Source organism: Notolepis coatsorum, assembly GCF_963971535.1.
Source record: "Notolepis coatsorum genome assembly, chromosome: 11".
In the NCBI taxonomy this organism is placed as follows: domain Eukaryota; kingdom Metazoa; phylum Chordata; class Actinopteri; order Aulopiformes; family Paralepididae; genus Notolepis; species Notolepis coatsorum.
Window position 1 is genome coordinate 27,161,210 of NC_140175.1, and position 16,352 is coordinate 27,177,561.

The window sequence follows — 16,352 nt, forward strand, 5'->3', positions numbered from 1 at the left end:
GTGTGGGCCTGCAGGTCTGCTCTTGCATTGTCAACACATAACATAATCATTTCTTGGAATGAATTGCAAAGCACTTTAAAAACGAAACGGGATGTTTTTAACAAACAGGGTTTTTGTAGTGATAAAGAAATACGCAAAAAATTTAATCTCACCAAGTCCACATGGCTTTTTCACAAACAGTTAGAGCTATGTTTGAAGTCTCACGGTGTTCCATTAGACAGACCAATTGAACACCACAGATACCACAAATTCTTCTACTCAAGAGAGACATCGAGAGGTTTTGTTTCAGAATTTTATCATCAATTACTAACGTCCTCGTATGAAACCCTCCAACTTGACTCTGTCTGGAGGAGGGATATACCAGACCTGGAAAATGACTTTGATTGGCAAGGAGCCTGGGCAAATGTCCGACTTACATCAAGGAACCCGGATCATCAACAAATCAATCTTAACTATATTCACAGGACATACTTGACTCCTATAAGACTGTGCCGAATGGGGCTCAAACAAGATTCCAAATGCACCCAATGTACAAATGGGGACGAAGGGACATTTATGCACATGTATTGGGACTGCTCACCAGTTAAGGCATTCTGGAAAGATGTGACCCAACAAATATCAAAACTCGTATCTTGGAATATACCTGTACACCCCTCGGTATTGCTGTTGAATGATGTTTTTGAGTTTGCAGTGAATCCACAGCTAAAGAGATTGGTTTTATCGGGTATCACAGTAGCCAAAAAGCTGATCGCATCACGCTGGTTTCAACCGGAAAAAATGTGCCGTAAAGTTTGGTTTCTTACATATCTCGATGTAATTTACCATGAAATATCTACAGCAAGAATTCTGGGTCTCAATGAATCCAAAATGTCAATGTGGTTAGAAGTGGTGGAGAGAATAAAAGCTAGCTTATAATGGTAGTGTCTGGTTAGGTGCAAGGGATAGTGGAGGTACTTCTCAAGGTGGGGTCCGGGAGGGGGGGGTTCGAGCTGAGCATATGTGTGTAGGGTTTTTTTTTTTTAGATAACAGGTATTATGGGTATATCTTATATAAAACAACTAACCAAAAGGTGATCTCATTGGATGTGCCCTGACAATTAATGCTTGTATATCTTATCGTGTTTGGTCATGTTTGTTTATATGTTTGTTTAAAAAATAATAAAAAAATAAAATACAAAAAAAAAACGAATAACTTTCTTTGCCCCCCCCCCCCCCCCCCCCCCCCCCCCCCATACATGAATTTAAAACGATGTAGAGTACAATTATTATTATCGTCTTCATCCGTCTCTTCTTCCTCCGGTCCTGTATTCATTTGGCCGCGTTAACCTGTTTTTGTAATCTCAGCGCCACTATAATGTGTCTCTGAGGTTTAAATAAAGAATGAATGGGGGTTCAGCAAAACATCACTCCTCTGCTGCCGCTGTTGTTTGGCTGGAGGCCCAGGTGGAACCTGGGCTGAGACTGGAGACTTGTATGTAGGGCTGAACATTCATCAGTCGCGTCAACTAAGACGTTCTTCAGTCGATTAGCCTAGTAATGGCCTTTTTTATGCTTCTTTTTTTTTCATGCTGGATGAGTTATTTCCAAGACAATTCTAACCATATCTCTGGTATTGGTATAAACACTAGATTTAAAAAGAGATCCTTCTACACGACTATGCAAGGGAAACTACATTTTTGATCGATTAGGCTATAAAATGTTATGACAACAGGACAGCCTACCGACTGCGGAAAGGAATTCCAGTAGGTTCCTAAGAAGAAAGTGACCCATGTTGTGAAGAATATAAAAGGCCCCATGAGTCTACAGTTAGTTAAGCTTCGTTAGCCGCACTTGTTCGCCAGATTCTCCTCACACCGGCTCCCAGTGTGTGGTCCTCTATGCCCGGCGCGCAGCAGCCACACAGAGTAGATATGCGGGGAATGTCTTCGACTGTGTTTTCTATTTGTGGCAATGTCCACTTTTGCTTTCAGTATACTGCTGCCTTCAGTCGACTCAGAATTTCTTTAGTCGAAGACAGCCCTACTTTTATGCGTTAGAAAGAGAGGCAGTCAGTAATATAGGTCTTGTAAGGAACATATCACATGGTTAAGCGGAGCTTGGGGTAACGTCTGTGTCCAGTGAATGCATCGATTCAGATCCAAGCTATGATATAGGCTAGCTACTTAAACATATTTCATATGTTTCCAAACCCTTCCTATAGCTACTGTCGTGTTTCAAACCTGACCCTTCCTATAGCTACCGTTGTTTCAAACCTGACCCATCCTATAGCTATAGCTACCGTCGTGTTTCAAACCTGACCCATCCTAGGTCCGTCATACATTTCTGTCTGCGTAGGCTACTTGTCTCTCGTTAATCCAGCAGCAGAAAAACTATTAATATGAAGAGGTTGGGTTGGATTGTCCACTTATCTATTAAAAAAACAAAGCCTTGCTAGTGGTCTTAGGGAAGGAGGTGGCTAGAAGATGGGGCCCAGCAGCCACCAGCACACTCGGAACACAAGCAACCACACAGACAATAGCCCACATCAAAGGCCACCCTCTTCAGCCTAGCTCCTGCTGGATCACAAATGGATTCTGAGAAAGAGAAAAAGGGTGAGCTACTGCAGCATGTAGCCTTCCCCCGGAGCCACGGCTATGTTGAGTCACCCTTCTACAATGTTCTTCATTCCGTCCGCCCCCCCCCCCCCCCACCCACATTTCCAATTCATTACGCTATACTTTTGCTTCAGCATACAAAACGGTATCCTCATTCCTCAATTAAAAGGCTCTAGTGAAACCTAAGGAATAGATTTGGAAGAGGGGGAAAAAAAGAAGGGAAAAAAAAAGACTAGTTGAAACTACGACAAGAGTGACTGGCAGATCCAACCACAGCTTCAAAAAGAAAACCTCTACCACCCACAGTGTGTCTCTTTACATCAGAGAGGACCAAGTAGTTCAAATGGTAATTCTAGGAAAAACACTGTCGTCCTCTCCCTTACCAACCCCCCCCCCCCCCCCCCCCACCCCCAGCCCAGTCCAGTCTCTCTAGCAGCTCTCCTCTCTCTCATTGGCAGCCTAAGCCCACCAGACACCTGCCTCTAAACTACAGGAAATGTCTGCCCCTCTTAAAAGGTGGCAACATAGGAGGCCCGACTCCTGCCTTCCCACTTAACAGGAGGAATCCCTCTTGTCGCAAGCGTGGAGTGGAGATCACGAGAGGGGTGCACCGTGGGTTTGCTTTTGGGGGGAAAAACCTGAGACTCACTAGCTTTTGAGCTTCCTTCAGCAGCTGTTCCACTGCCAGCTCCCCCGCAGATCCTAGGGGAGCATGTGACTGACGATGTGCCCTTTTCCACACCCAGAACACCTTGGCGTCACGCCAGGTCAAAAAATAAACGAGTCGGTGTCCCTATTATTGGACCCATTCGAGCGTGTCCCTCGGATCGGACGTTGTAGCAAGTGTCACCTTTTGATTTGTAAGGCTAAGAGCAGAGGGGAGAACAGAGACAGGGCCACTGGTTGTTGTGAGAGCAGCTAAGAGGATAACGGAGTGTCCCTCAGCTTATCACCGTGAAAACTGGGCTCTGAAGTAAGCAGCAGCCATTCCATCAGAGAAATTATGGTTCTCCCCACACATGATCGCTACATTATGCTTAGTCTGAAGATACAATAAGGACACCCCCACAATTTTTTTTTAAACGAGCTTGAGATCTGATCAAAAGACCAGTCAGACTTGCATTAACAAATAGACATTTGAGTAGCCCCGTCAACGGGTTGTCATCTGCAGCTCTGGTGATCAAATTCAAATTAAGCAGCTACTGGAGAGAGAGGACTTGGGTTTTTGAACGGTTTCTTTAATCAAATCCCTATTAGGGTCAACACAATCTGATGAATTTGGCCACAAACGCACTCCTGGTTACTTCAGCGTACACAAGACTTAAGACGGCAAGAGTGAGCTGTGAGTCTGTCAGGGGCGAAGGCACCCAGAGAGCCTCTATGGCCAGGAGGTGCTCCTCACAAAGACGTCTAGTCAGAAACGGGTTCTTTGGTGAAAGATCCCAAAATAATTGCAATGCAGTCATCGGCACACAGGTAAGGGGGGGCAGGGAGAGAGGAGGCCTCCAGCTCTCCTTTATGGGTTCAGGAAACGCATTCGAAACACTTGAAAGAGTGCCTCTTTATGTCCTCAGTTGTCCCCCTAGTGGTTGAAAATGGTACACACACATTGGGAGAGAGAAAGAGAGGGGGGAGGGGAGAAAGAGAAAGCCGTCTGCAGATCTCTCTCCGCCATTTCGTAACCAGATTGTTTACTGACACAACGTGGCCATTGCAGCAGTTCTCCACTAGGAGGAGAAAGTAGGGGAAATATTCTCGTGGATGGGGGAAATATGGGGGCTGGTGGACATCTAATGTAGTAGATCCACCCCTGGCCTGAATAAGCACATTAATACACTGAACACAATAAAAACACAAATGTCCGAATCTTGAGCGGGAGAGACTGAGCCCTCAACTAAAATGACCCAAAAAAGGAGACATCTTGGAATTACAGGCCTACTCAAGCCGGAACATCCTGAATCAGACAGACATCTTCATTTAATGCTACAAATCAGGATAGAGAATTATTCCCAAATAAAAATATGTTATGTAATGGCTAAATCTGTCCAGCTTAGGTTAGGTTAGGTAATGGTTATTTCTGAACCAAGCACCCCAAATACTGGGAACCCTCAACATGCCTCAAGTATGGTGTGAAACAAGGTCCGCATAAATACTGACTTAACTAGATCTGACTTAACCTTATTCTGCAGGCCTCTGGAAATCTAACCGAGGCAAAGTTACCTTCGCAGGCACAAACATATTACACAATCAGTTCCATTATGTGATTGACAGCTCAAAGGCACAACAGCCCACACAAGAGAGAAAAAACAACAAAACTACACACATTCACTACAACCTCGTAGAAAGAAGGACACTCCGTCTGATGAGATAAGCGATAACTTATTTTCTTTAGCATTTCCTCAGTACTGCAGAGTGGATAGGCCAAGGTGTGTGGAAACATGCTCAATACGGTACAAATTAAAATACCCAAGAAGGATCGGATGGAGGATGATTAACCCTTCAATTATGAAGGTAACTCAAGCCAAACACTGTCATCAATAAAAAAAGAAATTGCCGGTAAGAAAAAAAACAAGGCCCACGCTACTGGGCTAGCTTGCATTTTCTCAATGTTTGCATTTGTTTGTTTTAGAATGTTCCAGATCGTATAGACTAGCTAGCAGTCCACCCTGTCCTGAGGAAAGTTCTTGAGATTCTTCATGAGGCTGAGATAACACAGTATGGGTCAACAGAGAGATGAACAGAAAGAGAGAGAGAGAGGAGGGTGTGCGTGTATGAAAACTAGGGTGGTTCCAGGCTCAGAGCCCAACAGGAAGAGATGATGAATGTGATTTAGAGTCTAGCAGGAAGAGACTCTTCCACCAGCCCTGCCACCAGCTGGAACGATTGCTCTAAATATGTCTGACGAGCCCCTCACACGAAAGACAGTGATAATCCACGAAGAGCCTGTTAACGGCAGGGAACCAATCAAAGACTGCAATCTCTCAGCCTCTAACCCAATTATTTCCCCCCACTCACAACACCCACTGTTCAGAGCAGGAGCCACTGCTACCTGAAAGAACACCTCAAATCTGCCTCAATTCAGGAGAGGACAGCCCGCTGGTCTGAGGCTGCTGATCAAGCAGCAGCAATTGACCCAAGCAAGAGTTCACAAGCCAGCCAGAGAACCCATCCGATTTTAAGACTGAGCAGAGCTTAAAAAAAAAACTATGAATTGCAGTGTCTGGGATAAGAAAAGGCAAAGAACAACAGACAAAGAAAAGACATGGGGACAGACCCAAGCCTGTGTATCTCCAGAGAGGACCACTAAAAACCAACCACGGGTAAAGATTAAGGCTAACATGTCTTTTCCCTGTGGCTAATGTGTGCCTGCAGCAAGCATCATACCTGGCCTGCTTCCTCCTGATGGCCTCCACTGAGAAGGAGAGAGTGGGTGAGGGAGGCAGTGTGTGCGTGCGCGAGACAGAGAGAGAGAGAGAGAGAGGGAGAGAAAGGGAGAGGGAGAGCGGGAGTCTCGAACGGCTTGTTCCTCTTCTCCTTCCGCTCGCGCATGCATGCACACATTTCACCTCACTAGTCATGTGACCTGGTGGCTCCCTCTGTTGGTTCCTTTCTACACAGGGTCTTCACAGAGCATGCTCAGTCAGTTCAAATTTCAATGGCTTCCATTTTCCTTTTTTTTCCCCCCTTCTCCTGGTTTTCACTCAAAAGACCGTAGCGCCGACGTACCCGCACACAGCCCTTTCAGGAGGGAAGGAAAAGAAGAAAAAAAAACACAAGGAAAGGTACAAGGAGGGAAGAGGCCCAAAACCAAAACGTAGCCACCGGCCAGAACCTTAACCTCAACAACTGTGTCCCTACCGAGCCTCTGGGGCAGGGGAGACCACAGAGACACAATGCCTGCCACACAGCCGTGCCGTCAACAATACTGTAAGAACCACGAATGAAATGACAGACCGGGGCCGCCTTGAAGTGGAAGCCTGACGCAGGTCCGGGGGAAGAAATCCTAACCATCCCTCAGTCAGTGTGAAGGAATTCACACCAAAGCGACTGCACTAAACCCTCAAGGCTCCTCGATGCGCTTTGTGCAAATCCTCCACACTGGAGGAGAACAAACAGCTTTAACCCTTTCCCTACCAGACTACAAAAGGGTTAACCCTTTCACTGAGACACTACAGAATGTGAACCCTTTCACTAGCACACTACAGAAGGTAGTCTGTGGTGTGGTAGTGAAAGATTAACCTTCGGTAGTGTCTCAGTGAAAGGGTTAAAGATGAAAAGAACGTCATCCTGTTCTTACAGATCTAGAATAACTGGTCTGATCATATGAATGTGAACGTATGCACAGCGCTCTCTGGTTGGCACTCACGTTAGTAGGCTATGTATGTAGGCTTTACTTTACTACATCGTATTTGGTAGGCCAAGCACCGTCTTAATTATCTCCATGTGGAAGGGATCGTTTAAAATTGTAAAAGCGGAACCTTGTTGGCCATGCTCCATAAACTACACAGAATATCTTCAATCGTGAGATGGAATTGAACAGCCCTCCCCCCCCCCCCCCCCCTAAACTGGTAGCAAGCTGTTCAAACTGTTATGTGATCAAAGTTGAGTTGAAAACAATACATTCTTCTCAGGGAGTTTTAATACTGTATTATGAAAGCCAAATGGTTTCCACAGAACTCTGTATCCATTCCTAGCTATTGTCTGAAGCTGAGGTGTCGATCCATCTAGCATAGCAGCAGTAGCATTACTATGAGGGGTGAACCGAGCATGCTCAGTAGAGGACATCTCAGCCATTTTGGAGCTGTGTGAGCTGCAAGGCAACAAGAAGGATCTGGATTCAGAGAAAGAGAATACAAAGTGAGTGTGTGTGTGTGGGTGGGTGTTTGGTCCTTGAAAGCCAAACAATGGACCAAATCCTGACATACAAGCTTGTGTGTATTACAACTTTAAGTACACATGATTGGGGAAAAGAGAATTATGTTCCTTTCTTCCATTGGACCGTGACAGAAATGAGAGAAAACGGATACAGGGAAAAGTGGAGAGAGAGTGAGAGGGAGAGAACAGATACGGGGGAAAGTGAGAGGGGAGAGAGAGAGAGAGTATTTAGAACACAGGCCACAGATTTAAAGGAGCTAGTCTGCTCTCCGAGTGCTACCTAACACGCTGACAGAAAGCAAGGCAGGCAGCTCTTGCCACATTCACACAGCAGTCCTTATCTGCTCTCAGGCCACCAATGAGGAATATTAGCCTAGTCCTCTATGAAAACATGGTGTTTGTGTCTAATGGAATAAAATTACATAATTATAAAAACGGTATATCGGTTCTTGTGTAGCACCACTTGTCCAGTACAGAGCTTTTTCAGGGCTCAATACCAATAGTCTGAATGGGCTACTCCAGAGGATCTATGGCTAACAACAACCATGTTGCCATTACTATAATTTCCCCCCATGCGGTCCTCTAGGGCTGGGAGTGGGGCTGCTTTGAGACCCTATTAATGGGGCCCTACAGGGGCATCCATAGCCTCCACGTATGTAAGCTAGGGAAGTTAGCTAAACACACATTCTGAGCCTGATCACATAACTAGGCTAGACCGTCTACTCCAAAGAGGCCGTACTTTCTACCAATGTTCTGCTCTCGGGTGAGAATTTCAGGTATGAAGGAAGGCCTGCTGATAACAACTGACGATAGATCACAAGGATCATCTAGTAGGAATGCTCCATTAACACCAATCAATGGATTAATCAGCTGCCAGATTACTTATTAAGGGAGATCGCGAGAGGAATCTGGGGGGACACGAGGTCCGTTCACCCAATTTGGCCTGGATGTTTGTTTGGTGATCATTAGAAGGATCAGTGACATTATTGTCAGACCACCACCAGCATCTCAACAAGCCAAAGGTGAAACAGAGCATCAACAGAAAAAGAGATTCTAATCATCCTGATTCCCCGTTCCTCACCGATTCCCCCAACGCAACTGGAGTACGAGCCGGGGAGGAAGATGGGGAGTGAGGAGCTCGCAAATGACTTGCAGCTTCACACACACCGGCCCTGCTCGGGTCACATGACCAACACTCTGTAGTCAAAAGCTCTGACATGGCCCTTACTGGGCATGCTCAGATGGGAGCCCTGCTGTTCTTCATGAAGAAGGAAGAGGAGGGAAAAAAACATTGCAGCCATTTTCGTGAAAAGATATCGAGGGGCAACAATGGAGGGGAATCCATCACAACCGCTCTGCGCGTTTCAGAGGAACAAACGTGACATCCTCTGTCACTGTCAGCGATTCACAACACATTAGGCCATATTTCCTTAATAATCAAGATTATTGCTGACTAAAATGAGGCGTGCTAGTCTGTTAAGAGGCACTTTGTTGTGCTTTTAAAAAGAAAACTGGGCCTTCGTATCTTGATCTGGAAGGAGGAACTTCAGCTTACTGGGAATGGGCTAAAAAAGCTAATTTGGCTTAATTTGTATGTTGAAAATATATTAATTTGATAAGTAATAGCAGAATAATTATTAATATTAATTAGCCGTCCATCCATCCTCTCAGATTGAACCTAGCAGTAGCAGACGGAGCATAGAATTCCAAGATACAGGACAGGTCAGAGCCAGAGGAAGTCAACAATTCAGATGGGCGTGTTGGAATGTGTGAGAAGAAAAAAATGTCATACAAAGGAGGCTTTTACTGAAGATGAAGGCAATCATGGCATAGATATGTAAGCTAGTGTGAGGTGTGGGGTCCTAGACAGGCTCCACAGAAAATGTAGCCTAGGTACAGCCGAATTTCACCAGCATTTAAATTAGCAGAATGCAATGCTAAACGGTCAGACGGGTGGGTCCTTGGCCACATGCAAATTTATTTTGAGATCCTTGGACCGTCTGATTGCATTTAAGTATATATAAAAAAAATAAAATAAAAAAATAATCTAGACCATATAAAAACAAATTCCTATATGGCTTTATCTCTTTAGCGTTACTTCCAATGCATATACTATATTTATTTGTAGCATTGGTACCAGACTGACCGACCACAAATGAAGATTTCCCAAGGTGATAATCCGACACAATAACAGTGTTTCTAGTCTTGCAGTCACACAGACGTATCTACGGCTCCATTGTGGCTCTTGGCCGTCCCAGCGGCATGCCACCGCAAATAGGCCTAACCTTAAAAAACCTAAATGTAAACACCCCCTGGTCGTGTTATTCAGGTGGGAGGTAAGCGGAACAAACATGGGTCTAGGACTGTATGACATGGCAGTATGTACAGATGCAGGAGTAAATTTGTGAGGAACCCTACAATTGCTCTCAAACGTCATCCTCCAAACCCCGTTCTTGATCTATCACAACCGTTGAAAAAAGTGACAGTTGTGATTGGAGGACCGAGAAGATGGTGGGTTAAAGATCAGTGACCCAAGTCGACACTCATTCACCACTGTGGTAAACATAACATTTTGAAGATAAACATACCAGATAAGACCCGGTAGTGATTGCATCCCAAGCTGAATGACGTTGATAGCATTGAAAAGTTTTCGTTTTTTTACCTATAAAACCAAACAATGCTTTTATTTTATTAAATATATTGATATCTAACAATCAATGCTTGCCGGGCCTGTATATACACACACAACGAAGAGGCATGAGCTTGGCTGGGCTTTTATTTTTATATCAGGCCAGACGTCCAGATGCCTGTGTTGGAGGCTTGGAGCAGTTGAGTTTGCAGGCTATATTTAACTTGTTCATATAAAGAGGCTTGAATCCATGACAAAAAAAAGGTAGGTTTAGCACTAGAAGATGCATGTAAACCAAACCAAGACCTGCTATAATGACTCCATTGGTTATACATCAACCAACTCAATATAGGCTACCAACACTCAGGAAACAGACCACCGCTAGCACTGCAGACAGATGCGTCGATTTACCAATGCCTCTCCATAATCTACCTGAACTTCCTGAAGGAGACATTTTGTTCTTACAAATGCAAAACATTTAGCTTATAGCAGGGTTTTAGTTTATATATATTAGATTAGATACAGATTATGTATATATATGTATATATATATATATATATATGTATATATATATAGTAACTATATTTATTGTAGGAATACATACCCTCATCTTGCACCTTGACCTTTTTACACTGCCTACTTGCCCATGTCGAGTTAATTATATTGTTTACACTGCCTATTTTTTTCTTCTATTTTGTACTTCTCCACTGTAGTATAATTCTATGACCTGCATCATGTCTTCTACTACCTGTACCTCCCCTCCCCCCATGCCGCTATGATGCCTGAATTCCCCCAAAGGGACCAATAAAGGAATATCTTATCTAAAACAATAGGACTATAATAACCACAATAAGTGGTTAATGAACGGAGGCATTCTACGAGGTGTGCAGTTCCTGCCCCACCAACAACACTTACCCAATAGACCTTTTGTGACTTAAAAAATACAATCTAAAAATAGGCCCCTCTGTATTTCCTGTTGCAATGTTTGTTAATACAGTTGCAGACAAGAAATAAACAGGGGTCACAGCCGTTCCCCTAGCAACGGAATACTTCTGAAAAGGTCTACAGGGCTCGGGAAGTGGGTGGGGGGTTGTAGACGGCTGCCAAGCATCGCTACCGATGCCGGTCGCCATGTTTGGCGTATCACTTGCATCTATTTGCATTGCCAACTGCAAAACAAATATATAAAAATTAAGAAGGGATGGTGGCGGTTTCTGCCATGATGGGCGTGAAACTTCCTGTGGCTGCTTCTCACACAACAAGACGACCAAACCATATTTTAATCCAAAGAATGTCCCTATATAAAGTAAACACAGTAAATGGAAGTGATCCTCTACAAAGAGCGGCTCGCCCCCAAGAATGTGATGTCAGCTTCCTAAGCCCTATATACCATTACGAATCAAACCAGAAACTGGTGTGATGCCAACAAAATTCAGCCTGCACAGTTGAGGCCGGAAAAGGCCTACAGTATGTACTTGTCTGTCTCCCTGATGTCTCCCCTCTCTCTCTCAGTCTCCACAAGGAGCAGAGGTTTTAAGTGAGCACACTCACACGTTGCTGAGATTGAGAGAGAAGACCGCAGGATGGATGAGGAACTAGCTGTCATGGTTTGTGCTCAGAAGAAGAACAGGGAATCAGTAGGGATGGGACCTCACCATTCAGTCAGGACTATGGTTCCATTATCGAAACGATTCTCCATGATCGGCGTTTTTTTATTCCATTCAATACATAGTGATTTTTACTATCGTTTCACACCAGTTCACTGCATCACACCGCCCGCTTATTACACTTTATGGTTAAAAGCCGAGTCAACAACATAATTTAATTCAGTTACTGTTAAAGGGTTTACATTAACACACAATGCAAGGGAAAATAACAATCAAAACACAGAACACTGGATTGACTGAATTGTGTGCATGGATGCACAATTGTCAAAAGTCAGAACTGTGATTATTTGGCTACACGATTAAACAATTAAGGTATTTCTCCAACGGCAGAGAGATAGGCAGCCTATATCATCTAGACTAGAGGCTCTTTTTATTTTTAATAGCCACTGTTGCTCCATTGTGTACGATACCTGAGCTTAACAATACACTGCTCTCCTCTGACTATGTTATTATACTATTTGGTTACTAGTGCGTTGATGTGTGAAATCGTACGATGTGAGATTTCCTTCCCCGATGCCTTCTGACAATCTCCAGCACAATGAAGCTGAATGACTGCTGTGGCCGATGATCATTTGAATGATCCGAGAGAAAAGAAAAGGAAAAATAATCTTATATGCTGCATGCCAGTTTTTAATTCAGCTATATTTTCTAACAGAGATCCAGCTTGTTCTTGGTGGTCTAGGGCTGCATCCTCTTAAGTTCATTAATCGGTCAGTTTGACTTTGGTCGACCAAGATTCTGTTTGTGATTAATCTGTTTTATGTTTCCTCCCCCCCATGCTGAATGAGATATTTCCTGTCCTTTCACATGATTGCAGAAATCTACATCTACTTGCATTTCAGGGGATTATTATGCTACTGACAAGCCTCCAAACATCTCTGTGCTCAAACAACTGGGCTCAATGCATGAATGCAGATGCTAAGAAACTCCATGCATAGTAGACTTTGCAAGGATGCAAAGTTCCAAAGCAGACATCTCTTTCAGCAGCAGTGTTACTACACCAACGTGTAATTTGAGCGACCTCTGTCGGGTGAGTGTACTCTCTCCAAGACAATATAACAATGAGAAACCTGCACACTTTGCTACATTGTAGCTACATAATCAACATAGTAGCAAGTTCAACTCAAGCAGTGCACGTTTGTGGAAATCAATATGCAACAATGTCACAGCTTGTCCGAAAAGAGAGGGGAGGAAGATACATGCATCCTTTAGTCATCATGTGTGTACCTATTGCAACTTTGATGACTTTGATCGGGCTAGGCCTTGGAACATATCAATCAAAAGTCCGAATTAAGATGCCGATTCTGTCCAAAGACTAAAAATGCCAACAACAACAACACAACAGAAATCCCCTGCAGAGAACATGCTGTCAACTTGAGAGCTGGCGCCAAATGTTTACAGTGGCAGGCTTCTTGCAAACCTGCTAGTAGTGCAAGCTAATGTTGCATCGCTTTACAATTAATCCCCATGAGTTATTCACCAGGTAAGGTGATTTTCTGCACATGTAAATTAACATTTAGTTGTGTTTTCTCGATCTAAAAAGGGAACCGGGTGGGCTCGGCTGTAGATAGCAGCTAGGTTAGATGGGTTGTGCCAGCTGTGTGTGTTGGACAGCCAGTCTCCACTGCCATAATATCGACTACATTACAGCGATAATAGCGATCAATGTTGCCGATTACAGTGCATGATGCACGTCTACAATTTATTTCAGACTACCAAAGCTGGAAGAAGGCAAGACAGTGGCATGGCCCTGGACCATGTATAACCCATTCCAAGAGAGGACATTGTAATGCATCAACAATGGCGAATTCAGATTCCGGGGTAAAGCATCTTCCTGCACTAATACAGTTGCCCTCCCGACCGTCCAACACAAAAGCAAAGGGCTCCAGGTTCGGCCGTTTTACATTTACGACAAACTCGGGTCTCCTACTCGGTATTCCGTCTGGCCGTTCTAGTAGTAAAATACGCCACGCTCCGGGCGATGTAAGGCATTTGTTGAAGCGAAGCACTTAACACCGTAAAACAAGGTTGCCATTAGCCGAATCTCACTCACCTCGGTTCCTACCGAAGCCATGGTGCCTGGACGTAAGCTCCACCCACTTGGCAAAACGTCATCATATTAATCGCGCTCTGCAGTGCCCTCCCCCTCTCTGGTTCCGGAAGTCTAAATCATTAGAGTAGTCCCTCCTCTTCCGCTAACCACCATGGGATTGATTGATTGATTGAACATTTTATTAACATATTGCAGAATGGGTACAATACAGTACAGCTCAATACACACAATTGTTAAGGGGATGCAGACCAGAGAAAGACTTTCATATTTCGTCTTTCATCTTCGTCGGGACGCTATTTCATGTACAGTAGGATGGCGAATAAGATGAGATGAGATGCAAATCGTTATTAATAATCACCTTGGAGAAATTCAGGTGTCATAGCAGCACAAAGGAGTGTGTGTGTGTGTGTGTGTGTGTGTGTGTGTGTGTGTGTGTGTGTGTGTGTGTGTGTGTGTGTGTGTGTGTGTGTGTGTGTGTGTGTGTGTGTGTGTGTGTGTGTGTGTGTGTGTGTGTGTGTGTGTGTGTGTGTGTGTGTGTGTGTGTGTGTGTGTGTGTGTGCGTGCGTGCGTGCGTGCGTGCGTGCGTGCGTGCGTGCGTGTGCGGTGTGTGTGTGTGTAGGTGTGTGTGTGGGGGGGGGTACAGACAGGGTAATTAATATAAGAGTAAAAACTCTAGTGAAGAGTTTGAAATAGTATGGGGCCCTTTTATTGGTTACATAGCCAAGCTAAAGACACTATAGGACAATGAGAAGGAAGGATGAGTGAGAGAGATATGTGTTTGTATGTTCTCTATTTTCTGTTGTGTATTTGTAGAATTGGGTAGGACAGGGGAAGGAGAATGGGAGGGGGGAAGGGTTCGCACAAGGTCCTTGAAGTGCTTGATTTTTTACAAAAAAAGATCAATGGCTGGAATTCCTTGAAAACAGCCCTATAGGTGCTAGCCGTCACACAGTATTAAATATAAAAAGAAGAGTAAGGCATAAAAGATAATTGCACTATCCCTTAGTGTTGTGTGTGTGGGGGGGGGGGGGGGGGGGTGCAGGGGAGATTGTAGCTGAGTTTAGTGCACATATGGCCCTGGGATGAAAACGAAACTTCAGTCTGTTAGTCCGGGTGGGCATGACGCTGAAATGCCTGCCCGAGTGCAGCCGTATGAGGTGTTTGTTGCCAGGGTGGTGTGGGTCCTTTAGTATTTCCACTGCTTTTTTAAGACAGCGGGAGATCCAGAGAGGAACAATCAATGTTTCTCGGCCTAGATGCAGAGAAGGCATTTGATAGATTGTTTTGATTCCCAAGATCAATCAGTTATATCAAACAAACTACGAGAAGATATTACTAAATGGGAAATTCGACCTTTCACCTTATTGGGAAGAATATGCTAATGCCTTCAAGATGTTAGACACTGTTCTCAAAGTATATCTAGCAGAAGAAAAGACCCAGAGTTTAGGCTCAAAACACTCCTTTTACCAAAACACAAGGCTGGTCTTGGTCTGCCAAACCTTTGGAAATTAGGAACAATTGGATCCAAAATTCATTGAATGTGTGGGAAAATGTAAGGGGAAAAGGTGGAGGGCCAAGTTTCATATCAAGCGCCAATAGCAGGTAATAACATACTTTCAACCATCGTTGTGGTGGCTAAGTGGCTTTAAAGGGTGAGTGAACTCGGGCTTGATTACCATTAATCAATTAATGGAATTAATAGCTTTTGCACAGCTTGTCATAATCACAGCACGGGCATACTTCACTCCCCCTCCTTTTCCCCTCACGTTCTCCACACGCTCCTCTTCATCCCCCTCTCCATCCACTACACACTCCTCCTCATCCTCTCCTTCTCCATCCACCCCTCCATTTACCCTTATACGTCCAGCATCACTTAACTTCACGCCACCTAGCCCAGCTGCACTCCATCCCCCTAATTCGCACGCGGTCAGGCACCTCACTCTTCACAGCTGCACCCTATCCTCCCCTGATGAGGTGCCTACTTCTACTCCTCAACGCTGACCAGAAGCCGTCGTGGTATTAGATACCACTACCCAGGTACGACGTCTCTACCTGAAGCTCTGCTCGAATCTACTCTTTGTATTGCCTTGCTCTAACCTGTTCTCTCCTGTGCCCCAAGGACCGCCGTCCCTGCGTGGACGTTTCCTGTCCCCGAAGAGGAACACTTGCTCACCCGCTGCAGCCCAGCAGCCCCCAAGACAAGAACAAGGACCACTTGCTCGCTCGCTGCCGCCACGGCAGCCACAAGACAGAACATAACCCCGTTCTATCCCCCCCAATTCCTGTGTTGCTCATTTCATTAAAACCCTTGAAAACTCTCCTATCTCCTCTCCTGTGTATTCAGCAATTGGGCTGTGTTCCAGACCACAATCTCACACAGCTACAACAATGTTTTGGGTTGCCTTCGAAAGACATGTTTAGATATTTCCAAATTAAGGCATTATGTAACGACTCACAGCTAGTGGGAAGCAATTGGGGGTCCTCCAACAAACGTGGAATGGTATTTTATTAACATGATGGAAAATGATTTGACG

At 44.6% G+C, this 16,352-nt stretch overlaps 1 protein-coding gene across 2 annotated transcripts in view; it reads right to left on the bottom strand.

Annotated features, from left to right (window-relative positions):
• Nucleotides 1-13,855, bottom strand: part of ehmt1b (euchromatic histone-lysine N-methyltransferase 1b) — an 82,422-nt gene extending 68,567 nt beyond the window's left edge. The window contains exon 1 of one of the 2 annotated variants that reach the window (XM_084325194.1): nt 13,819-13,855. In XM_084325194.1, coding sequence (XP_084181320.1) covers nt 13,819-13,839 — 21 coding nt within the window. In that variant the 5' untranslated portion in view covers nt 13,840-13,855. The other variant, XM_084325195.1, reaches the window with a different exon arrangement.
• Between the last annotated feature and the right edge of the window lie 2,497 nt (nt 13,856-16,352).